The sequence below is a fragment of the Macrobrachium nipponense genome, chromosome 10 (assembly GCF_015104395.2).
Source record: "Macrobrachium nipponense isolate FS-2020 chromosome 10, ASM1510439v2, whole genome shotgun sequence".
Taxonomy (NCBI): domain Eukaryota; kingdom Metazoa; phylum Arthropoda; class Malacostraca; order Decapoda; family Palaemonidae; genus Macrobrachium; species Macrobrachium nipponense.
Window position 1 is genome coordinate 57,934,828 of NC_087204.1, and position 26,056 is coordinate 57,960,883.

The 26,056-nt window shown below is 39.3% G+C and overlaps 1 protein-coding gene across 14 annotated transcripts in view; it reads left to right on the top strand.

Annotated features, from left to right (window-relative positions):
• Positions 1 to 26,056, top strand: part of LOC135223632 (phosphofurin acidic cluster sorting protein 2-like) — a 250,623-nt gene that overhangs the window by 155,782 nt on the left and 68,785 nt on the right. For 8 of the 14 annotated variants that reach the window (XM_064262247.1, XM_064262252.1, XM_064262256.1 and 5 more), the window contains one exon: positions 19,144 to 19,285. In XM_064262247.1, coding sequence (XP_064118317.1) covers positions 19,144 to 19,285 — 142 coding nt within the window. The remainder of the gene's footprint in view (positions 1 to 19,143; positions 19,286 to 26,056) is intronic. The other 6 variants (XM_064262249.1, XM_064262253.1, XM_064262257.1 and 3 more) reach the window with 1 other exon arrangement.

The following is a 26,056-nucleotide window of genomic DNA, read 5'->3' on the forward strand; positions in this document are numbered from 1 at the left end:
ACAAAGAAATCCTGTAGGCACTTTTTGTGTGCAATATGCATGGTTGTTTAATTTTTTCTCATTCTTTGTTATAGACTTGTGGTAAAAAATTATTAGGTTTTGTTAAAATATTATTCCAGGCATACATATCGTGAAGTTGTGTGGAACAGCAAGATCCTGATAATGTTTAAGTTTGTGCAGGAAATGTCAGATACCTTTATTGTGATTAGGCAAGCTCTTGTAGCCAAAGGTAATGGAGCATAGTTTATATGGCTACTGTATTGGCATAGTAACTGGTCACACTGGTTTATCTTGGAAGTGACTACTTTTCCCTTGATTATAGTTCATGTTTACGTTGATCCAATCAATGTAGGTTGCATGGCTGTCTTATTTTTTACTTATTCTCTGTTATGAGTTCATGTCGACCTAAGTTTATTTTGAGACATTAGAGCAAGGCGATAAAGTCCAGAGTTTATAACTGTAGAGATGCATAGTTTTCTTGTGGTTAAGGAAACTTCTACACCCATGAATCTTGGAGCAAAGTTCATGCTGTTACTGTAATGGGACTTACAATTTTAGCCATTTTTATTATCTGTAACTGTTATATCTTTTCAAGTTACTATTTCTTTGAATATGTATATTATTGATATCATAGGTAATGTTTTTAAGTATTCAATGGATACTGCATGCCCATTTCAGTACAGCAGTATTAATTCAGTTATAATGTATTCTTTTGCCATATCTGACAATATGTGAATTTTTACTGCCATACTTTTAAGTTGGCCATGTTCCTGCAGGAATACAAATTTACACCTTTTAATTGGAGAATACCTTTCATGTGCAAAGTGAGCTCTTGAACAAGATGGAATTAAAGACACTTCTGGGGATGTAATGTATTCCCTCTGAATGGCCTCTTGAAGCCAGAAAGAGACATTCCTTTTTACACTTGCCAGTACTAATGAAAAGTCATTTGTATTCTGGTCTCAGTGCACATGTCCTCTTCAAGTAGCACTTGACAGCTCAAAGGGCAAAGAAGCATCTAGGTTGCAACCGACAAAATCTTAGCAAGAAGTGATTGATAATGTCTTTAGTCTGTATTCAGAAATGATGATAGACTCGAATCTGTGATCATAAACCAGGGACCAAAGAGAATGGGAATCTCTAGCCAACCCTCAGAATGCAGGACAAGATAAGAAATGCCATGCAAGTCACCAGCCCCCTTTGCTAAAGCTAATGCCAAAAGAAAAAAAGCCTCCAAGATTAAATCTCTGTTCAAAACCAATGACATTGGTTCATGAGGAGATTTAATCAGACTCAGCAGAACCAGAGACATCCCACTCAAGGGTGAAGTTCTGAAGTGAGGGTAAGAACTGTTCAAAATTCTTCGTAAATATGGAATTGTCCATTGAAGTGGAGAGATCCAATCCCCTCAGTATAAACACTTGTAATAAAGCTTAGTGATGACCTTACACTGCTTAAATGAAAGGGATTTACCTTAGCAAAGAAAGATAAGAAAGTCTGACATCAACTGAATAGATGTTTTGACTGGGGAGATACGTACCCCCATCATTGACACCAAAGTACCCCACTTGCCTTGGTAAATGCTAGCAAATCTACTGAGATGTAGTACTTACATCTCCTGTGCAGCCTTGTGAAAAAAGCCTGCTTCTCGGAGGATATGCTGTATAACCTCCATTTGTGAAGACAAAGGGAGTGACTCGACTGTTGGAACCTTTGAGTGGGAAATTGGCGAAGAAGAGTGGGTCATACGGGTATGGAATGTATATGAGAAGTGGGCCATAGGGGTATGGAATGTATATGGGAATGTATATGAGAAGTGATAGCCAATTTGCATACAATTCTGCCTGAAATCACTGGGTCATTCTTAGGTTCATAGTAATGAAAACTGTATTCTTTGAAGAGGACTGAAGGTGGAATGCACAGGCATCCAAATTATCCCTGGGATGTTGGAATGCAACTAATATTACTACCTAAGGATCTGGAATTTGAGAGCAAATGATTGGAGTTTTTTTTTTTTTTTTTTTTGCCTTTAACCACAGGGGTCATTCATAGGTTTATAGTAATGAAAACTCTGCTAATGTTCTATTAAGAATATTGAAGATGGTGGAAATGCACAGACATCCAGATTGTATCAGGGATGCTTGAATGCAACTTCTATTACAGCAGATTGTCCCAGGGATGTGTGAATGCAACTTCTATTACTGTCCAAGGATTTGGATTTTGAGAGCAAGTGATAGGAAGTTTTTGTTTAGCCTGATTGCAAACAGCTCTAGGGGAGGAAGACCCCATATCTTGAATGTTTTTTTTATTTGCTACTAGAAGATGAAGAAACTACTCTGTACTCAACACCTGACTTTGGTGACTGAGTTGGTCTGCTAGCAAACTGAAATTGCCCGGTATGTACTTGGTTGAGTTTTACTTAAGAAACATCCACTGTTGGATCATCACAGCTAGATGGCAGAGAGTATGGGGTATTATTCCCTGTTTGCATTTTGATATAGACCACTACTATGGTCCTGTTGCTCATCAGTGCCACAAAATTATTATTGTGTTTTGAAAAGAAAGTAGATTTAGCCATGCACCTATCATCTCCAATGTGTTGATGTTCCAGGGGGCTAGATGTCTGTCCACCAGCCTGAGACAAATTTTCCTTTCAGGTGAGCTCCCATCTCTTCTTTGAGGCATCCAAGGGGCATATCTGGAGGAGTGGAGAATAGGTGAATACCTTCCAGGAGATGTTTGTCAGTTAACAACTGAAGAACTTGCATCACATCTCAGCTCAGTGGAAAAAGATGGGAGTGAGAATTAAGAGGAGCTGACCATGTTTCATTTGCCATTGGAGAGATCAATGAAGACCAATCTTAAGGTACCAGCTTCTCTAAAGATGAAACATGACTGAGATTAGATTGCTAAAACTTAGCTGGTTGCTCCTTTTAAGAAATGAAGTTTCTTGCTATTCCCCTGAACTTGATTGCGTACTATGTGGAAGTCGACTGGAAATGCCTTCATCCTAAGAGAGTTCCGAAATATACCCAGACACTTTTTTGGTGCTTGGAAATGAGGTCAAGTTTTTTTCAGTATATGAAAATGCCTAAAGTTTTGTATAGGTCTAGAACCTGATCTTTATTTCGAATCAGATGCAGGTATGTCTAGGCAAAGATTAACAAACAAATCATGGAGGTATCTCTGTAGACAAATACCTCTTGAATAAGTCCAAGCCAAAACCAAATTGAACATCCTAGTGAAACTTGAGAAGCTTTAGGTAGTCCATAACTGAGTGCTTTGAATTGGAGGACTGTCCATCCCCAAGCAAATTGTACAATTTTCTGAGAATCTTGTGAATGGTTGTGGGGGTATACGTCCTAAAGATCTTTTGAAAGCATGAAGCTTCCATTTCCGACTGAGGCTAGTAGGGAATGTGGGTGTTTCCATCTTGAATGGAGTCTGTTGAACAGACTCACTAAAGAAGGAAAGGTTGATTACAGCCTTCACCCCCTGGGTGTTCTCATCTGCCCAGGACTTAACTTCTTTGTTGCATTTTAACAAGATTTGTAAGGAACTTCTTTGTTGCATTTTAACAAGATTTGTAAGGTTTTTGTGAAAATAATATTTTTTGCAGACACTTATCCCATGAACATAGTCTCCTAGGTGAAATGCATTCTTTAGAAACTTTTAAGGAACCCACCTAAAAAGTAAGTCTCCACTTAAAAGGCATTATTTTGTATTCCTGTTGTAACAAATAACAAATTTGTCAAAGTAATTTGTATATGAGCCAAAGTATTTTATTGTATAACCTGCCCCAACCACCCTGGTTAGTCCTTGAAGCAAAAGATCAGGTGATGCCTTATATGTGGGGTGCTTTGCTAGAACCCCAGATATCTCACTATCTCACTAGTGCCATTGTATAGATAACATTGTAACTTATGTTCATTCAGCCTCTCAGCAATGCATAAAAGATACTTGCCACTTGAAAGGCTAGGTTTGTATACACAGGGAAAATACAAATTACTATGAAAAATTGGCAAATCCTTTTGGAATGCTATGTAGAAAATTGTTATATCACCTTTTTTTACAGTTTTATCATTACATTATACATCTTTAATGTTTAGTTTTACAGAAAGGGAATATTTTTTCTGAAGCTTTTACAGTGGTATGTGTATTATATGGTTAACAGAGGCTGTCAGTTTTCATGTTTACCATTTTGATAGGGGGTTTGTTTCACTGTAAACTCATCACGTATATACAGCCCTTCATGCGTGAACCAATTGGAACATAATGTGCCCATCAGTCAACTGCCTCGCTTTTGCGTGTGTTAGGCAGTTTTCCTCAGGTTTCTTTCTCATTGCTGCTTCAACGGATTCTGTCCAGCTCCATTCTGTTTTTGTCATCTTCACTATTTTCCTTCCTTAAGGTGATTATTCTGTGAATTTTTAACCTCAATACTTCAGTTTACATATTGAGGCAGTTATCTAATGTAGTGTGCTTCTTAATGTAGTACTTTCTCATAAATATCTTTTTGTAATTTTCCAAGAGCATTTCATATGAAGCAGTTGTAATAGTTCTAACGAATGTTCAAAAGTTTTCAATAGTTTTGTGTTTTGGTTACATCTGGTATTAGTAACTGAAGTTCAAAGATATCAGTAACAACTGGAGTTCATGACCTTGAACTACTAAATATTTCAGGGACTGTGATCATTGTTTTTCTCAAATATTTTCCAAACTAATTAGTTGATCTAAGTGTAATTATGACACAGTGTATGTAGCACCTCTTGCTAATTTTTGGTAATATAGTGGATTGTCAAATGGTGTTAGTTAGGCGTCTAATCTTGACTTTTAAAGGCAAAGTCATATCAGTCAGCATAACTAATCTACAGAATCAAATGTCTGCTATCCCCCATCCCTTCCCTCTCCCTCCCTCCTTCCCTCCCTCACTTCAACTCTCTGTCACTCTTTCTTTATTGCTGTTTTTCTCATCATTCCCCCCATAGCTCTCTGTAGTTGTTCATACACGAACAACCCTTCGGTCTTAACAATAGGATAATTTCTAGTGCCTAGCTGGATCCGGTTAAATCTCAGATGAAAGCAAGGAATCTTGTGAGATCTGGCAACGCATGCGTATATCAGGTGAAGAGTGGTCAAGGACCACGCACCCACGCTACCACGTCAGTCTTTTCTTAACCGCCTGGACGAGAGTTGTGGTTGACCTCTCTCGGTCTTTACCCGGTTCATTGCCATTTCACTTATGTTTTAGTGTGTGTGTGTGTGTGCTGTTATTATGGCTTCTTTTGGTCCATCTCAGCCTCATCAACGTGTGTGCCCAAGAACTCCAGGTTTTTGGTTCTCGATTTTTGGCTTTGGCTGCGACTGACCCCCCACTTTACTTGCAGTGGGTGTCGCTCTAACATTTGTACAATAAAAGAATCCCTGCACGGAATGCAGTGCGTGGCCTAGAGAGCAGTGGAAGTTATTTTATAATAAGAGGGAGCATTGTAGGGTTTCTATTCTTCCTTTGTGGGAGGGTTTTTCTTCTCCTCTTCCTGATGCTTCGTCTCCTGCTGCTGTCACACCCCATGCTAGTGTTGTGCCTTTGTCCCCTTCCTTTTCTTCCATCGATTCATCGTTGGAAGTATCGAGAGGCCCTCAGGCTGATTTATGTAATGTTGCCCCTTCGTCTTCAGGAGTTAATTTGATTCCCGAGAGGGAGGAGGCTTTTTCATCGTTGTCTTTTATTTCAGAGTTGGAGGCATTCAAAATGGCGGCACTTTGGGGGATGCTTGGGCTACGGGGTTCACCGTCCTTGGACGGTTTGCTGACACACATCATGGATGCTTGCTACCCCCCTCATGCTGTCCAGTCCCTTCCCATTCCTCCTGGCCTCGTCTTCATGAGTAGCTGAGGTCAGCCATTTTGTATTGCTCCGCCATTGACAATTGCCACTTCTTTGAGTCAGAGGGAAGCTGTGGTGTCAGCCCCTCAAGTGACGTCACGGGGTCAGTCATTTTGTATCCCTCCCGCCAGTGGCGTCTGCTTCCCGTTTGGATTGAGGGGAAGCTGTTACATCATTGCTGCTTATGACGTCACTTCCATCAATGATGTTACTCCCAGTCGTCTCCACTGCACTACCTTGCTCATCTATGTCGTCATCGTTTGCTGCTGTGATGTCATCTCTGCCATCCAGTCCACTGCATCTTCCTTCCATGTCGTCGGATCCTTCTCTTGCTGATCCATCTGAGGCTTTACGCCAGGCAGTTCTTAAGAAATTGGACTCTCTTTTAGAAGATAAGTTAGCTGCCATGTTGGCTGGGAGGACTGGAAGCAAGCGTGTTGCATCGCCCCCACCTCCTGCGAAGAGATTGTGTAAGAAGCCAGTACTATCTTCCTTGTGTCTTCCTCTCCTTCTCCCCCATCTTCGCCGCATTGGCATATCAAGCGTTGGAATGCTAAGGACTTTGCCCTTTCTTCGTCTGCGAGTGAGGAGCAGCACGCCCGTGTTCTTGAGAGTGTTGGTGTTTCGGAGAGTGTTAGTGTATCTTCCCCCGTGCGATCTGCAGTGGCTGCTTCATCCTCTGCATCAAGTTGCGAGCGTATTGCAACCTCCCTCGTTCATGCACATGTTTGCAGGTGCTTCCACTTCTCCTTCTCCAGGGCCTATTCATCGCCCTCTCAAGAGGTTGAAGGTTGTGAGCGTGGAGTTGGTGCAGCAGGAGTGTTTGCCTGCCCCTCTCCGTGGTACTTCTAGGAGTTCGACTCCGAGGGATTCTTATTCTATCTAGAGTGTTTGGGATTCCTCACCGACACACGTTCGTACATCTGCCACGCCCGTGCTGTTCGCGGCCATGTTAGAGAGTCATCTGTTGGGAGAGTGCGTAGTGATGTCCGTAGTGTTGTGGTTGGTTTGTCACAGGAGTTGGCGCTTGTATCCAGCCCAGACAGGGCAGTTGGTGTTTCGGGCTTTTTGGCTGCTGGTTCTTCCATTAATTTAAACAAGGATGGCGCTTTAGCTAAGCCTGCACACCCTTCTCGTCATTGGTCTCCATTGCCGGAGCAGGAGGAGGGAGACATGCAAGAGTTTTTGTCTTCCTTTACAGAAGTTGTCGATCTCATTTGTGGATTCAACAATTTGGAGCGTAGGACTCAGGCTCGGTCGTCTTACACTCCTTCCTGCTTGGAAGCCTTGCTGGGAGCTAAGCAGGATCCTAAGTCGTCGTTTCACCTTCCCTTGTCAGGGCATGTCCAGTTGGTCTTGCATGAGGTTAACGCCTCTGTTTCAGATCGGGACGGTTCGCTTTGCTCTAGGGGCTCTGCCAAGCTACTACCCCCGCCTCTTATGAGGCATAGGAAGTATTATGCTACAAACTACTTTTTTCATGTCGTGTCATCTTAACCCGGATGTCATTCCACTGAAGCCGGGAGTGACTTTGGAGCCATACCTCTCTTTAATTTACAGTATGCAATAAAATACCATTTACCATGATATTTTACAATGCCAGCAGATAATTGGAGAGTTCATATCGAAAAGGATAGCAAGAAGAGGTATCTCTCTTTCTCTTGGCCTAGGTTAATAGTATATAAATAAAGGCAAAATCCACAAAGGAAAGTGAAACACTGGAATAACCGCTGTGAGGCCTTTTGACTTTTTGTACTTTACTAAGCAGAGTGATATAAATATGAAAGTAAGTTTACAAAGAAAGCTCATGTAGATGACAGGGATTATAAAGGAAAATATGTATACCTAAAAGCAATTAGAAGTAAGTTGTATAATGGCAGATTCTAAAAGATTTCATGAAATCTTTCGACCTAGCAATCACTGAACTGCTGGTCCAATTTATCCTGTGATAGTTTTGTTTTAAATTAAATGAATATGATTATTGTATTGGATGTTTGCCCAGTTTCGACAAAATACTTATGCTGTTTAATTCTTACTTCTATATCCTTGCTAGATTGGCCAGTATAAAAAAAGGGGAAGTCCAAACATGGATATTGTTCCGTTCCTTAGGGCCCTTTTTTATTAGCATTACTTTTAGTGTGTTATTCTAAGAAAAAACAAGATTGACATTTAAAGGTTATAGCAATGACTGTACGGTTTCAAAATTGCCATAATAAGGCAGGCTGAAAATGTTCTTAGAAGGTTCTTTCTCCATGTTACTTTCACTAGAAAACTTTTTGTGGGTTTTATTATAGCAAATATTTAATATATGTGAAGAATAATATAAATATGTCCCTATTTTTCTTATGTATTCAATTTCGTGATCCAAATACTGAGCACTGATAATGTGCAATGCTGGTAAAAACATGGAAGAAAAAAAATGATATTTTGATATTAATGTCAAAATAAAATTTTTTTTCTTCTGTGTTTGTACCAGCATTGCAGAATATCAAAATATCAATAGCAATATTATATATATCTCTAGTATATCCATATATCTATATATATATTTATATTTCTGTATACAGGCTGTCCCCATTTGTCGGCGGGGTTTCCGTTCTTGGCAGGGTGCTGATAAGCGAAAACCGCCACTAACCAAAACTTGGCAATTTTTGGCGCTTGTGGCTCCGAGATTGGGTTAATGGTTCTGATAACCAGTTAATGGCGCCTCTGTTAGGTATCTTATGGCACCTTAACTCTATTATCAGCATCTTATGGCACTGATAACCGAAACTCTGCCCATTATGGTGCCATAAATTGCCAATTAACTGGTGCTAGACAAGTGCCATAAAACTGGATCGCCATTAACCGAGTCCACAGATAACCGAGGGTGTATGTATATATATATATATATATATATATATATATAGATATATATATATATATATATATATATATATTCATATATATATATCATATATATATATATATATATGATATATATAATATATATATATATCATATATCTATATATATATATATATATCTATATATAGATATGTATATATGAATATACAGTGGTACCTCGACATACGAAATTAATCCGTTTCGAGGCGGCCTTCGTATCATGAGCTTTTCGTATCTTGAACCACATTTTACATGTAAAATGCCTAATCCGTTCCAAGCCTTACAAAAACACCCTAGTAAATTATATTTCCAGGCTTACAACACATGTTCTAGGGTTACGACGCCGATCCGACAGAAGAAATATGACTCTAAAAAGGCAAAATACTGTATACATACTTGAATAATATTCAACCGTGCATGTAATGTTCAACCCCATTTTTACTGCATGTATTAAGACTTTAGCATATGTCCCTTAGCAGTAAGCCTAGCATATGTTAGCAGTTGCTACTGTAGCCTAGTCTATGATTTTGACATCTAAACCTAAGAAGCTAAAAGCTTAGAATATGCCAATAAAATGTATAAATAATCAGTATGTACTCATTTCAAATAATTATTAATTAATCATTAACTATATACACAAAAAAAAACCTTCCCGCCTTTTGTTTACATTCAGCACTTACGAATACTGAACTATCGCCAAGCAGTCACTTTTCCTAGCACACAGTAAGCCATAAATTTTCATTATCTCTCTTCAACTAATGAAACTACCAAACAGTATAATAACCATTAATTTCTATTCTTTATTCTATCTTTACCTAATGGAGGTACCAAGTTACTGACAGCTATAATGAAACATATACGTAATATTAAAACAGAAGAAGAATTTTAGAAAATACTATTTGTTGGCTTCGATGACAGCAGTCTGATTTATTTTATGATATCTAATTCACAATTTTTTTTATTAAATGTATTGCATGTACTCACTTCAAATAATTATTTAGTAACCATTAACTATAATAAACAATCAAACAAAAAAAAAAACTTCCAAACATCTGTTTACGTTCAGCACTTACGAGTACCGAATGATCGCCAAGCAACCACTTTCACCTAGCACATAGTACGTACAGTAATCAAATTTTCATTATCTCTCTTCAACTACTGAAGCTACCAAACAGTATAATAACCATTCATTTCTATTCTTTATTTTATCTTTACCTAATGTTTTTTTTTATTAAATGTATTGCATGAATAAGTTTTTCAATTTACAGCATCCTTTTACAAATAGAATACATAGAGCACAAGTGGTAGATGCTGACCAATAGGAGAGCAGGATCTTACGGGGTGACTAGCATCAGGAACCAATGGGAGAGTGGGAGGATGGTGGCGAGTTTACTCAGTTGGCGGTGCGTGAGTTTTTAAAATTGTTCTCGGTGGTCTGGGCGAATCTCGAAACTTTACAGCCACAACCTTTCGTAACTTGAACTATTTTCGTATGTAGAGCCAAAAAAATCTTTGTATTTGCTTTCGTATCTCAAGTTTTTCGTAAGTTGAGCCTTTCGTATGTCGAGGTACTACTATAATTGTGGTGGGGGGGGGGAGTGCTTGTAAAGACAATGTCTTTCCAAAGTTTTCATTGACATTCAACGCATCCATTAACTTGCTAAGATGTCTATGTATATCAGTCGATGTAGAGTTCACTGGCCTCTCCGCCAATATAATAATCTGTTCATATTGTCATTTATATGTCTGTAAACAAACACAAATACTCAGCCATAACCCAACTTAGCATTTGGACCTCTGTCGACCTGATCCCAGGTACTACATGTCTGTCCACGGAAGTCGTATACCCTGTGCTCGGGCAATATAGCATCAGTACCCAGATACCTGTCAATCTATGTCCTCACAATACTCTTAGTTCCTTTTTGACTATAGTAGAGATGGTTCTCTAATTTCCGGTCCCTGTTGATCACAGCCTCATTTTCAGAGGTTCTAGAGGAACCTTGAGATGCTGTAACTTCACAGTAATGCTGTAAAGTAGTGGGTTTTTGAAAGAAAAAGTCAAAGCCTTTGTCAGACTTGCCAAAATTTCAGATGTCTCTGTCTCTAATAGGCAAAGTGGAACTACTGTTGTTGTGTAGTTTATCCAGAACATCAAAAAGTACTTTCATTGGATACCTTCATTGCCTCTGAATTGAGAGTTGTTGCTGGTTTTGAGGAGTGTTACCATACATGTTACCGTACAAGCCATTGTAGTACATTTCACTGCTGAATCTTGTGTTGCATATAATTTTCTTCTAGCCTTTGCTTCTTTGAAATGGGTCAGGGTGATTTGCATTCTTTGTAGAAGACTCACAGGGGCTGGAGTTCCATTGAATTCTCTTCTGTCACTAACTATGTTGTGGAGACATTCTCTAGGAGCCAGGACCATTCCAAAGCATCCTTCACCATTCCTTTTCTTGCTTCTGTCACTCTTAATGAAGAAGACCTTTTATGACCAGTGAGAGAAGTATACTTTAGATTTTGGATGTAAGCTTGATATTGATGGCACTGTAAATGCTGGTACCTCATTTGCCTTGCTGATTTTCAACTCATGGCTGTAAGTCTTAAAGATTGATGGATACATATTCTTTAGGACAGTAATTACAGCAATGCAGGTTTTACTGTCTTCTGAATTTTCATTATTATCCTTTCTTGAAAGGCATCTTTTGCAACAGTCTGCTGGGGTATTTGCATCAATCTGTCTTTTATAGTAAGTGATGGCTTTTCATGAAACAAGTAAGATTTGTTCTTAAACACATTTGATTTTTTTGTATACAGACTCATTACTTATAATATACTTCCTACTCACAGCCATATATCCAACATCACACAAGTACACAAGTAAGGCAGATGATTGATGGGTACCTTAGATTCCATGTAGGGCATCCATACTGGGTTACACATATATGTTTGGTTGTGATGGGTTTGTATTGTAAATTAACTAGTATTATCAAAAATATGATGTTTATAGTGTCTCTTTTTATTTATAGTGTGTCTTTTTATTTAACCATAAAATATTTTTGTATTATGATTATCATAAGAAGCTAAAATACATCCTCGTGTACGTATTTTGATTATTATGAATGGGAAGTATTCTTGAACTTCTTATAGATATGATGGGAAAAGCATTCTGGAGGAAATGTTGAAGTGATAATTGGGCATATTCTCACTTTTATCTTTGTCAGATCTGGAGTTAAGCTTGCCAAATGTCTTGCTATACGTAGTATATGTATAATTTGGTAATCACCTGTCACTCTTGACTATGATGTAACAATGTTGTTATATCAGTGAGTTCTTTTTCACTGAAGAGGAAAGCATTATATAAAATTTTTGTGGTTCCTTTAACTCTTAAGGGATGGGCAAACTAGATATAAAGCACAATCCCAGACCGGACAAAGTTTAAGGTTGGCCAGTTTAAGAAAAAACACATCAGTGTAGAGAGGAAGATATGCAAATGCAAGGGTGGTGATAGAAAAGAATTCTAAAAAAATTTCTGTACTGTCCACAGGAAAATATGCTAATTTTTATAAAGTTATAAATTTTTTCTAATAATTTTTGTATTTCATTTTGTGAAATTTTAATTATAGCTTACACAATATAAGAACTAAATTCAATAACAAATTATGAGTACATATATTTATTGTAAAATATGTATGAGATTACTGAGATGGGGAGGTTCAGTAACTTTTTTGTGAGGTATATATATTTTTTCTTATATTTTTTGCACTTTTCTTTTGAAAATTACAATTATAATTGACATACTATCCTAAAAGATAAGTACTAAAACCAACAGGAATCCCTGGGTATATTTATGAGCAAATAAAAAGACATCATGGGGTAGGGAGGGGCAATACATTCCCTCATCAAGTCTTCAGGTACACTGATGTCCCTCTGTCCTGTGCTGAGCTACTACAGTTACCATAAGTCATTTATGAACCATTGAAATGAATTGAACATCTTTCCCACTAAATTAATCCAAATCGTATTGTGCATAATACTCATATAAGTTAGTCCATCCATCATATAGATCATCATATGAGCATGCCCGTCCATTAAGGGTTATGGCTTCTACATCCTGTTACTCAAGAAATGAGGAAATTTGTATTTTCATGTCTTTTTAGATTTTATGACTGCAGCATATTCTTGTATGCCTGACAGTTTTTCAAATAATGATGGTTCCTTCAGAAAATAATTTTAGCTCAGGGGCTGATTTTGCTGTCTTTGATAATTGATAGTTGTATGAAAGTGTAATTTTGGTTTTCCCACCATACAGTATATGGTTTCATTGATGATACATAATACATTTCCTAATTTACTTGACTGGTGCTCTTTACTGACTAGAATTTTTACATTAAGAAAGATCTTTATATTAATTTTGAATTTTTGTAATGCTAACAATATTGAAGGGAAAGTTGAAGTGTATTGACAAGCTTCCATTATCTGAATCAGTGCTTTAGCCATAGAATTACTTAAAGTGTATATACATATGGTCACATTTATTTATAACTAAGGTGGTAGTTTTTCTGTGAATAATGAGAATGGTGCGTGCATGTGAATCTTGGTACTTTTGCATATGAAATTACCATTACATGTCAGTAAAGCTTGCCAAAAGCTACTTAATTTTTATACTTTTTATTTCTACTGATGCAAAATAATGATTGTTGCTTTTAGAGCTGATTGGTATTTGCATTTTGGTATATTCTTTGTCCTTGGAATGCATCTTGGTAGAATTGGACCCTAGTTTTTTACTCATATTTATTAATTTCTATGGCCATAAGTTTAGATTATAGATTTTTTGTAGTTCCATACATAGATTGACTGTAATTTTTACTGTACAGTTAATCTAGTACCTTGATATAATTAATTATGTACTGCTAAATACTTTTTTTTGTATTTGTTAACTTGCTCATAGTTTGTTGGATCCTATGAAATATATAGCAGATAATGTCTCTTAGTTATTTACAAAGGACTGTTTACAGAATGGTATTTGAAAAGTTTATACAATAATGTCTTTAATTGGATGATGTCCTTGTCAATTTCAATTCTTAATTAACTAGATTCTTGAAATATTTTTTGCTATCCCTTTTGTTTAGAATCCCCTGTGGATAAGTAAGCATCTTTTAATTACAGTATTTTCAAAAGGTACTATTTTGAAATGTACATTAACAGTAGTCCACTGAATAATTGTTGTTTATGATTGTTAATGAGTACCATTGTACATATTTGGGTATTACAGTACATTATTTAAATTACCATACATTAATAGGATGCTTGGTTCTGCCACAAAATTGACATATAGAAAAATTTGTATGATTATGAAAAATCCTGTTTTATGCTTACCATGTGTCCAATCAATATATGCAGACATTTGAAATTGTCATATTTTTATAACATGGTAAATTTGCTTTAAATGATAGAAATTGCCCACTTTCTTCCTGTTATTCACAAGAGGATGATCAGTTACTTTGATTTTGAAAGGCACTGCATATGATATTCACAGCAATTCCTTTTCTGCTGTGCCCTCCTCGTCTGAAAAGTCATGCAAAGTTTTTATGCATTTGTAGCCTCCTTAGCTTAAGCTTTAAGCAAATTATTTTTGGTATCAAAATTATTGGGCGCAATTGTAGATTAAATTGTAAGCTTAAATGATAGCATCCTTTATTTCTTCGCAACCCTGTTCATCATGTATTCCCAAATACCCAATCACACCAACTCAATTTGAGAGGCCACTACTGCACATGCCCAGACCTGCATATGATGCTTGTTTCTCTTCTCATGTTTTCCTATGACTTTAGAGTTTTAACACTGTTGGCCTTTGTAGGAATGCCTTTGTGTGAAGTTTTTGAATGTGCCATCATTATTTTTGTCATTGTCTTTATTCATTTCGTTGCTTTTAAACTTGATCATAGTTAAGTTTTGGCTTTGTGTTTGTTTTTGCAAATTTGGACTGTAAGTGCATATATTTGGGAGCTGGTTTTTGGTGCCTTTCTCCTGTGGGATAAGTGTGAGTATTTGTTTTAGTTTACTTAACTTTTTGTTCTTTGTTATTTTGTATTGTTTCTTGCTTATTTTCTGGTGTTCATTCAGCTATTAAGTTTCTTCTCTCTTATCAAAGTAGGTTAATATGTAATTATTACAGGACAGAATTTAACAAAATTTCTGCTGTTTCATAGATTTTGCTTCAGCATTCATTTTTTAGGTTTAATAACTTATTACCTTCAGTACTCTTTTTGTGTTCTTCAGTTTTGCATTTGTAATTCTGTGATAGTGCAATATCAGTGATTTAGTGAACGTTGGCAAGCGAGTGGTGATTTGCATAGGCCCAAGTGTTATTTCTTTTATTTCAATAGCATTAAGGTATGATGTTCCGCTATGACTCGGTGTACTTTTTTGGTGTGCCTGGGCAAGCTTTCAGCTTATTGTATCTTCACTTGATAAAAACCCAATTTCCTATGTCTGCCTATTTCTCCAGATCTGGGTGTTCTGATGTTTTTGCACACCTCCACTCTGTTAGGGTGTCCAATCCTTGGGTCTTCAAGCTATAGGTGTTTTGTCCTAATAAAAGTCACATCTTCATATGAACTTAGTGGCTGCTTTCCTTGGTCCCTAAAGCAGTTGCAACACTCTTGGACAAATGGGAAGATGGTTTCATGTCCTACAACACAACTGCTATTCCTTACTTGAGTAAGCAAGAAGTACCCTCTTAGAGTTGTGTTATTTCTCCTTAGAAATTTTTGGTTAAGCTGAGCAACTTGATGGGACTCATTTTCAGGCTCATTTCAGTCTTCAAACTAGGTTGCTGACACCCTCAGCAGGAAGTTCAAGACCCTTCCCTTGGAATGGTACAGGGTGAATTAGCAAGTATAGGGAGAGGTGTGCCAAGTCCACTAGCTGGCAGCACATGCAGAACAGTCCTGCATGTAGTGCCCCTTTTCTCCTTATTGCTGATTTCTTTGTTTTTTTTTATAAGTTCAGAAGAGATTATTATTTTTTGTGATTGAGGGGAATAAGAGTAGCCTTTCTTATGTGCTTCTTTAGCATGGGTTGGACTTGCATGTTAGTCATGGTAATTGGGACAAATTGTCACTTTGGATTGGCTTGGATTTTGCTTCACTTTTTTGGAGCTGACCAAACTTATATTTGAGCCTATTACTGATTAATTTTTATGTGATATAACTGAGAAATGTATCTTTCATCTCTGCTTTCTTTAAGCATGTTGCTGAGCTCTACCTTGTGACATGGTTACAACTGAAAGAACTGGTCGTCTATCAAGCATTACTTTGCCGTGGATATTGTGACAAAGATGCAGTCATTCAGTTCCCAAGACTTGTCCCTTTTGCTGTGTCCACCTTGATTACTTCTTCCCCTAAAGAGAACCTATTTTGTCCCATCAGATGAGCCAGGATTTATCTCCAGCAAACTCAGCAAGCTGGAAGAAGGAAATATCCAAGATTACAGTTTCTTGCTTACTCTTTCAAGTTCTTACAAAGGCCTAATGTGATGTGTTGAATGTTGATTTGTCACCATTAAAGGTGAAGTTACATGAAGTATGTCTTCCCTTCTTGTCTTTAGCTTTTAAACATAATTTAGAGCTTACTGGCCCTTTTTGAGGAGAGACGTGTAAGAGGTTTTACTCAAAACATTTGGTTATTACATTATTTTCCATGGTACTAGCATGAATGTAAAAAACATAAAACAAAAAAGTTTTGAAAGTCTAATATCCTTAAGTGAAGTATGAAAAAAGCATAAATGTAAAAACATAAAAAAAAAGCCCTTCCAGCCAGGGAAACTCCTTCCAAAACAACCCTTTCTGTAAGTGAATCAGCCTTATTGCTGCCTCTTTCCTTCGGTGCTCAGTTGTGTGTCCTGCCACCACACACACACACACACACACACACACACACACACACACACACACACACACACACACACACACACACACACACACACACACACACACCTAAACCCTTTCTCAATCTGTTTATGGATATAAGCACTGTTACCAACATTCCCTTTGACTGCACAACATTGCCAACTATTTGAGAGCATTTTTTCCAAATTTTAAAAGATTTATAGGCAGTCCCTGGTTTATGGCTGTCTCACTTTATGGTGATCCGACTCACTGTGCTTGGCTCACACACACACACCCAGTTTTTTAGTGTTGTAAGCAGTTTACAGCTCCATAACCTAGTTTTACGGGGCTTATGGCACTGTTACCCAGTTTATGGCACCATATTTCAGTTTTATGGTGCCGTAATCTGGTTTTATGGTGCCTTAAGTACTATTTATTCCCATTATGAATATGATGTTGTAGTTTACCGCACGGCATCAGGAACAGAACGCCCCCCCCCTGTAAACTGGAGACTGCCTGTATACAAGTACATATATTTCTTTGGTCATTGGGGTCTTGTTGTGTCCGTATAATATTAATATCCAGATAAATGTGCATCCAGAGTGTCAAGAAATTTCTGTATTATACATTACTATGTTATGAGATATACTAAACAGCTAATGGCTACCTTGTGAGTTGGTTAGTTTTAAAAAAGCTTCATCAGACTTTGTTATGAATATTTTAGGCAACCATATTATAAGTAACATGATTGATAACATTGTGGCAGTGTTGGTAATATCCGGAAGTCTCATCATCTTTATCAGCATCAGTGTTTTTGTTATATTTTAACTTTCTTTTGTCTTGTGCACATTCTGCTGGAATTCACATCCAATTTTGCATCTTACTTGTCTTTGTTCATTTACTTCCATACTAGGTGGATTGTAGTTGTTGTTTGATTTCTTCTAATGAGTGCAGATTGGGTGGCTCTTTGGAGCTGTTAAAGACAAATGACATTTTACTACAAGAGTATCAAGTGTTTAATAAGATTAAAGAGTGAACTGGGAAGGAAAAGATTAAAAATTACCATAAGCAAAATGAAGCTTATAGTGACTAAAAATGTAGTGAAAGTAAAATAAGTTTAGTATTATGTATCGATTAATATATTGTAGTATCACAACAGATACTCAGGATTTAAAAATATACCAAGAGTGCCAAGGGAAGGACAGGTGTCAGATGGGATATAACATTTTTGTTATCCTTGGGGTAGGTATTGAGTGGACAGTGAGAAAAATGAGCATCAACAGCTTGAATGGATTGGAAAGAGGTATCCCATTAGTTGTGTGCATAAGGCTTATACTACTCTATCAAGCAAGGACAAGGGTGCTGACAAAGCAGTTAATGAGATGTTGAAAACGTTGTGACTTTAGAATGCCAGTTGTAGGTCTTGGTGTGGAAAGAATATATGACTGATGTGGTTGTTACAGAAAAGATTTTGTGCCCAGTACAGTAGCTGGCAAATACATAGTAGACTGAGATCTCAATGGTTGACATGATTTGGTCATGTGATGTGAGGGGATGAGGAAAAGGTATTAAAAATCTAGTTTGCTTTGAAATGGTAAAACAAAGATTAGTAATGAATTGCAGGAAATCATGAAAAGGGCTTAAGTGAAGACAGATCAAATGGGAATTCAGATGGAAAGTGCACATGTAAGTCAAGTATTTGGTCTATAGTAAATCCTGCCAAATCATGAAGTTCTTTTTTTTATTATTAATGGTGTCTTCCATGTTAAAGAGATCAGTTACTTTCTTTTCTTTCTATTTTATCTTTTTGTATCACTTGTACCTTAGGTCTGGGCTTGCCAAGGTTATTTTATTACTCTTCACAGTGGTTCTCACAGAGAAGTAAAGTACTTGTTAGTAGTACATATTTATATATTGCAATACTTCTAGTCTATGGTAACTTGGTATTGTAAATTTAAATCTCATTTACAATTATCACAATAAAAAATCCCTAATATGTATTATCCAAGCCATTATTTAAAGACAGATAATTCTAACACTCTTCAATCAGATTCACCTGTCAAATAATGCAGGAAATACTGTGTTTAATGGTGCTTACTAATCAGGTGTTTAGAGTAGCCAGTGTCTTAGGATTTTATTTTACTGTACAAGGGAAAATGTTTAAAATTTTCTTCAGGTAATTACGTATTGTTAACCTTTTTATAAGGTGGTACATATAGTAATTTTTTACTGTTAACATTGTTTCATTACTTATTGTGTTAGATTTTTATGTTATTGCTATTTTATGTAGGAACCTGACGTGTATTTTATTAAGTTTGTTTTGTAAGTTACATCTCAATTCCAAATCTGTTTTTATGTATGGTGTATACTTCTGTGCTATGGTATTATGTCAACAGTATAATATTAACAGTAAGCTTAAGAATAGAATAAACTTAAGTCAAGTTTTATTCTTGTAACATGCTCTCATTTTTTGTTCTAGTAGATAAAGTAGGAGCAGACAGATTAAGTGATGAAAGCAGTAAAAGAGCTGACAGTGATCATATGGAAAACTGGACAGATCAAGAACACTCAGACCCTCAGTGCCTCGCTTCATCCCCACCCAGAGAAGATAAAAATAAAAGGTATGTTAAGAACCTAAATTATACAAATGTGATGAAAATATGATTTTTTGTAAGTAGGTTTGTAAGAAGTGCCTGCACTTTCTCTCAACAGCAGCAGTACCTGGACCCTCAGCCATCCATCATGCATCATGCAACTACTAATTCAAATGCATTTGTATTTTCCTTTGGGACTTTGTCTTTTTAATCCTATTTTACTTCAAAATCATTTAGTTACAATTTTTGATTTTTTATAAGGAAGTTAAAAACTGGGAAAGAAACTCCCTAAAGGTGACATTTTACTCAGATTAAGTTGTACAGCTTGTTGGTAACTACTTCAAAGTCATTATACACCATTTTTAAATAAGTAACTTACCAAGTAATTACATATAAATGCTGTTTTCCAACCACGGTAGCATAAAAATTCAAAATTCACAATTAACTATTTAATTGCCTAGTGTAGGTAACTAGACCCTGCCCACTTTTGGGATAAAGAGAGGAGCGACGTGGTAGAGAGCTCAATCTTTTTTCTGCCGGCGTTCAACCAACATTGTTCATTCCTGCAGCCATCGGTCATCATTTTTGGTGTTTTATTCAGAATTTGTCATTACTGTCATGGTCCTTGGCTTCACTAGCGATTGTATTGGTTTAGCTTATGATTCTTTGCTTCATTATTTACTTAACTTTTACTGAGCAGAATGTCAGATACTAGTTCTTCTTCCAGTGCCCGCTTTTGTAGCAAGGGATGTAAAACTATAGTTTAGCTAATTCTTCAGTTGACTCTCATACTAAGTGTATCAAATGTGGGGGACAGGGTTGAGTTATTGAGAATACCTGTATTGAATGTCAAGACTGGGATGAGAAGTGGAAAGCTTTAAAATCTTATTTCCTTAAGCATGAAAAGGAGAGAAAGAGGAAGGCAGCCTCTAGTGCTGAAAGTACGGCCAACCTTGATTCTTCTATGCTAGTAGAGGAAAGTACTATCCCTTCATCACCAGTTCTTGGTATTTCTCCAGTTCTTAGTCCTCCGACTTCTTTACCACACACTCCTATTCCAGACTCGCATGCTTCCAAACCCAAACCCATTGCCAGTTTTGAATTAAGGTTCAATTAAAAGCTTCATTTAATTGTAAGTGCAATATCAGAGTTATGTACTTCAGTGAAAGTGCTCTCTGAAAGTGTCGGCTCGTGAAAAGTAATAGAATTGTGTCTGTGGAGGAGGTGGCTTCCTGTCCTGTTGGTGCTCCCAGACAAAGGTCCCAGTCCCTCTCCCCTAAATCTGGGAGGAGACATTCCGCAGGTCGAAGGGATGCCAGTGGGGTTTACTGACTGGTTGTTACCCCCTTCAGTCGTACCTGTTTCCCCCCAGGTGTTGACATTCGTGCTGTGGAAAGCTGTTAGTGTAAGTGCACATCAACTCCCCTCTACCTCAGAAGCCTCCAGCCCCAAAAAGGAGCACAGGTGGTGCTATCTTGCCTCCTCTCGCCCTCTAAAGAGGCACTCTGATGGAGCTGACAGCTCCCCTCCTCCAGCTAAGAGACACAAAGAGAGCCCAGTCTCAGCCCCAACCCTCCTCCAACTTCATTGAGCCTCTTGTCTCCTCTGTGGAGCCTCTTGCCTCCTCTGTGGCTTGTTCCCAGGTGTAAGACTGGGACAGTCCGGACTCACTTCCCACACAAGTGGAGCATCCACTCTTGGCTCCCAAATACACAAAAGCACCTCCTAAGTGGAAGTCATCTTCTTCCAAACTCCTCTCTGCTTCCAAGCATCCATCACCTCCAGAGCACTCAACTTCTATCCACAAAGGTCAGACTCCACCCGAAGCATTGGGGCCAACTCCAGAACTTCTGACACCAGCTCATGGGCACCTGTCTCCCCCTCCAGCACCTCACTGGTGCCCGCCTCCCCTTCCACCACCTCAAGCTCCCTCACCGACTCAGGAGGATCCGTCATTGGAGCCTATTAAGCACCAGCTAGAAGCTACATATTATAGGTTTTATTCAGAAGACCCCTGCTGCTCCCCCAGTCTCTTGGGATCCTGCATTATTGCCTGTTTCATTTGATGAAGAATTGTTTGAGGAGGAAGCCACCTCTCAGTTAGCCTACGCTTCATTACTCCATTACTTTTTGGCCAGCTTTCCCAATTTTTTCTTGCCCACTGCTCCAGTTTCTCCAGCCTCTACCTTCTTTATGGGGAACCAGGCAGACGCCTCTACTCGGCTCTCCAAGACTGTGCTGTCCTCCTTATTAAGGAAAACACTCGAGGAGGTGGATGACAGGCTTGCGTCAAAGAGAGAACAGGGCAAAGCCACTATAGCCTGGCCCCTTCCAGACTCTTTTGCAGGAGATACCGCTCCTATTCTATTGTAGAAACTCCCTCTTTGGAAGTCGCTGCCTCCTCCCAGAGTGACTTCTCCGGCCCCAAGAAGACCTGGCCTCTGACTAGCCAGCTGTATTATCTTGAGCAGACAGGGCCACCAGAGATGGTTCCCAAGTGCTTGCCTCCCTCTTCTTCATGGATGTGTTGAAGAAAAGGGAGTTGTGGTGCTCCTACACCATGAAAGGAGACCCTAACCCAGAAGTTTGCTCTCCTTTTCACCCCTCTAGACCAGCAGTATCTCTTTCCACAGTCCACCGTTCTAGAGATCTTGTCAGACCTCCAGAAGAAGTCTACCCAAGACCCACTAGCACATTCCACTAAATGACCGAAGGAATCCTCCTTCTCTTCCAAGTCTGTTTCTCCTCTCCATCTTCACCACTTTGTGGAGAAAAACAGAGACTCCAGTTGAGACCATGAACCAGCTACGGTTTTCATCCAAGTCAGTCAAGAAGCTCTTGTTCATATCTTCTGCCGAGAAATGAAAGACCAGTCCTTCATGCTCCTGTTGGAGCCAGACCTCCACTTTTGGGAAGAGTGGAGTCACAGAAGTGTAGAGCCATGAATAGTTCAAGTTCTGAAGGGGGGATACTTTGTTCCCTTCAAGAAAAGTCCTCCTCTAGTCAAAGCTCTCATTGCCTTGACGTTTTGCTTTGAAGGCTCCGAGAGATTCTTAGCCTTTTCACAAGAAGTTGACTCCCTCCTTCTCGAGAGAGCTGTGGAAAAAGTCGGGTGTCACAAATCAGAGGGGTTCTACAACCAGCTCCTCGTAGCTCCCAAGTCATTGGCGGGGGATGGAGGCCAATCCTCGATGTCAGTGCTCTGAATCTCTTTGTTTTAAAGAAAAAGTTCCATATGGAGATGAGTCAGTCCATCGTGTCTTCCATTTGTCTGGGGACTGGATGATCTCCCTAGACATGCAGGATGCATACTTCCATGTCCCCATACATCCAGACACCAGGAAGTACCTCTGTTTCTTCTTTCAGAACAGATTTTTTCAGCTTCAGACCACATGCTTTGCCCTCTCGACAGTCCCTTAGGTTTTCACTCATGATCTGGCTCCCCTCGGCATGTGGCTCCATCTCCTCGGGCCACACCTCCTTGTATTAGGACGACTGGCTTCTCCATTCCCAGTTGAAGGAAAGGTGCATGGAGGAGTTAAAAACAACTCTTCATCTGACTCAAGAGTTGGGCATTCTCATCAATAAGCAGTAGTTGCAATTGCTTCCAACACAGGAGATCCTTTATTTGGGCATGATACTGAATTCTCAGACTTCTCAGGTTTTTCCATCTCCCAAGGGGATAGACTTTTGCCTCCACACTGTCTACCTGTCTCTCTCCCAGTCTGCTTGGGCAACTAGTGGATGAGTCTCCTGGGCACCTTGGTCTCCATCAAGCAGTTTTTGACTTTGGGCAGACTGCATATGAGACCTCTGTAGTATTTTCTCAATGCCAACTGGGACAGGAAGGCCCAACTGGACTCGTACGATTTTCCCATCACATAGGAGATCAAGAGACCTGTGATGGTGGCTGTGGAAAGGAAGACTACTTCAAGTAAAATCTCTTCTACTTCTGAACCCCAATCTAGACTTGCATGCAGATGCGTCGGACCTAGGTTAAGGAGCCCTTCTAGAAGACCATGTCTGGGACATGTTTCATGGATCATAGACACCTCCATATAAATATCAAGGCAATGAAGGCCACTCATCTGGGCCTCCAGTTATTCTCTTCCTAGATTTTTGGCAAGATGTTGATCATTCATTCCAACAACACCACTGCATTCACTTGGTCTCCCTCTATGAAACCTCCAGAGAACTCATACTCTGGGCAGAATGGAACCAGATCACCTGTGTCACCTGTTACATTCAGGGGAAACTAAACGTCTTGACGGACAAGTTGAGTCTGTGTGACCAGGTCCTTCCCAGAGAATGGAACCTGGACCCTCTGGTCTGCAGCAATCTGTGGAAACTGTGGGGCACCTCATTGATCAACATGTTTGCGATGTACAGGAATTATTGTTTAACCCTCTTCTGCTCTCCAGCCCCAGACCCTTTGGCATGGGCGATGAATGCTATGCTCCAGGACTGGTTGGGGATTGACGTCTACGCCTTTCCTCCGTTCAGCACGATCAGAGAGGAGTTATGTCCTGTTTAGCATGATCAGAGAGGGGGTAAACAAGTTCTTCTGTCATCAAGATGTTTTGATGACTCTAGTGGCTCCTTTCTGGCCGACGAAGGAATGGTTCTCAGACCTGCTATGTCTTCTGGTGATCTTTCCAAGACTGCTCCCTCAAAAACAGTCTCTTCTGAAACAACCCCACTTCTACAGGTTCCACCAAGGGTTGAAGTGGCTGTTGGCCCTAGCCTTCGAACCCCTCCATTCCGTCTCTGAGAGACTTAACTAGAAAGACACATCCTTGTTGCATTAGCCACTGCTAAACAAGCCAGCAAGCTCCAAGCCACTGATGAGAGTAGGTTTTACTGAGGGAGATACAGTATGCTACTGGTTCCTTGCTAAGAATGAAGATCCTTCCAAACCCTGGCCTTGTTCCTTCTCCATTAAAAGTCTATCGGACATCCTTGGTCCAGGGGAAGAAGAGAGACTACTCTGCCTGGTAAGAGCCATGAGATACTATCTTCAGAGGACTGAGAAAATTAGAGGCCCTTTCAGTCTTCTTTGGTGCTCCGCTCAAAACCCCTCCCATCTGTTGTCAAAAAATGCAATCTCATATTTTTGAGAGACTTCATTTCTGAGGTGTACTCTTGGATCCAGGAGGGCACTTCACCTTTAATTAAGGTTAGACCACATGCGGTTCAAGCTGTGGCTACTTCTCTTGCCTTCCAGCACAACATGTCCCTCTTCTCTGTTTTGCAATCACTGTATTGAAAGTCAAAGAAGTGGAATCGGTTTTCAAAAACTTTAGTACGTTAGGACCTTTATCCACGGTTGGCATGGTGTTGGGAGAGGAAGCATAGGGGGTTCTCTGTCCTTCCTCTATCTCCTCGCTTTGATGCAGGGTGTGTTGAGTCCAAAGTGAGCCTGGGTGTACATGGTACCTGGAATACCCACCAGTTTTTTTAGTGGTTGGGTGTGGTTTTTTTTTTTTATTGCAGTGTAGGTGACAGCATTGTATTATTTTATTCTAGTCTACGCCCAGGTCAAGGGCACCTTTTAACTTTGCTAGCCATCAGAGTACCTCCTTTGTTGCAAAATGCAAAGTCCCCCACTAAAGTAGGAGGCTACCCATTGCTATACTGCCACAGCACAACGGGTTAAGATGAGCGCCGACCTGAGGCAGTACCCACCTACAGTGGCTCTCTTAACAGGTAAGGAAATGAAAAGCATTGTACCAATGCTGGCAACTTTTCTCTATCAAAGTCATTACTTGATAATTTGAGAAAGAACATGTCCATGTATCCCACCTCTTGTCAATGTGGATTTAGCTATGGAATTACTTGGTAAGTTACTTAGGTAAAAATGAAATTTTTATAATAAAGTTTTATATATACTTAATCAACAAGTAGTAGTTACTGAATCGGAGCCCTCCCTCTGCCCCTCACATGGACATTGGGGCAAAAATGATTGTGCTCTCTGCCATGTTGCTCCTCTCTTGACTTCAAAAGTGGGTTGTGTCTAGTCACCTACGTAGACTAGGCAGTTGAATAGTTATCACGAATTTTGAATTTTCAGGCTGCCATGGTTGTAAAACAACAGCTATGTACGTAATTATTTGGTAAGTACGGTGGTACCTCGAGATATGAAATTTGGACTTGTTTACTGACTTGTCTCACCTTTTTTCAACATGTCGGACTCTAGTATGACCAACATAAGGTATTGTGCAGATGGTTGTAAAACTAGCACCCAAGGCTCGTCGTAGTTCGACTGCTCCTCAGGTCTCAGTACTGTTGACTTCTGCTCCTCCTGCAGTTCCCAATGTGCCCGCGATGTCGGAAGCAGTCAAGCGCCCATTGGCGCCAGAATCCTTTTCTGTCAACAAGCACCAGTAAGGTGCAGTTGGGCCTGAGCGCCCATCGGACTCTCTTCTTCCAGTAGCTCCCGCTGCTTCCTCTGAAATGGATCCTAATCAGCTGAAACTAGATAGCATTCTGTCTTTACTTAGTAAAGCTCCCACAATGCCTCAAGCTCCCATGATGTCTCAAGCACCCACTCAGGTGCCAGTAGTGGCTAGGACACTCCAAGTGCCCACAGGTGCGGAATATCCTCAGGCGCTCATAGGTGCAGAACCTCCTCAAACACCCATAGTAGCTATGTTTTCTCAGACTCCTCTGGTTGCAAATGCATCGCAAGCTCCTGTGGATCTTTCTCCCGTTTTGTTGGAAGAGGAAAAGACAGAGGATCAGGTTACATCTTCTGCATATGTTGCCTTAATGAAGTTCCTCTTGATTGCTTATCCTGCC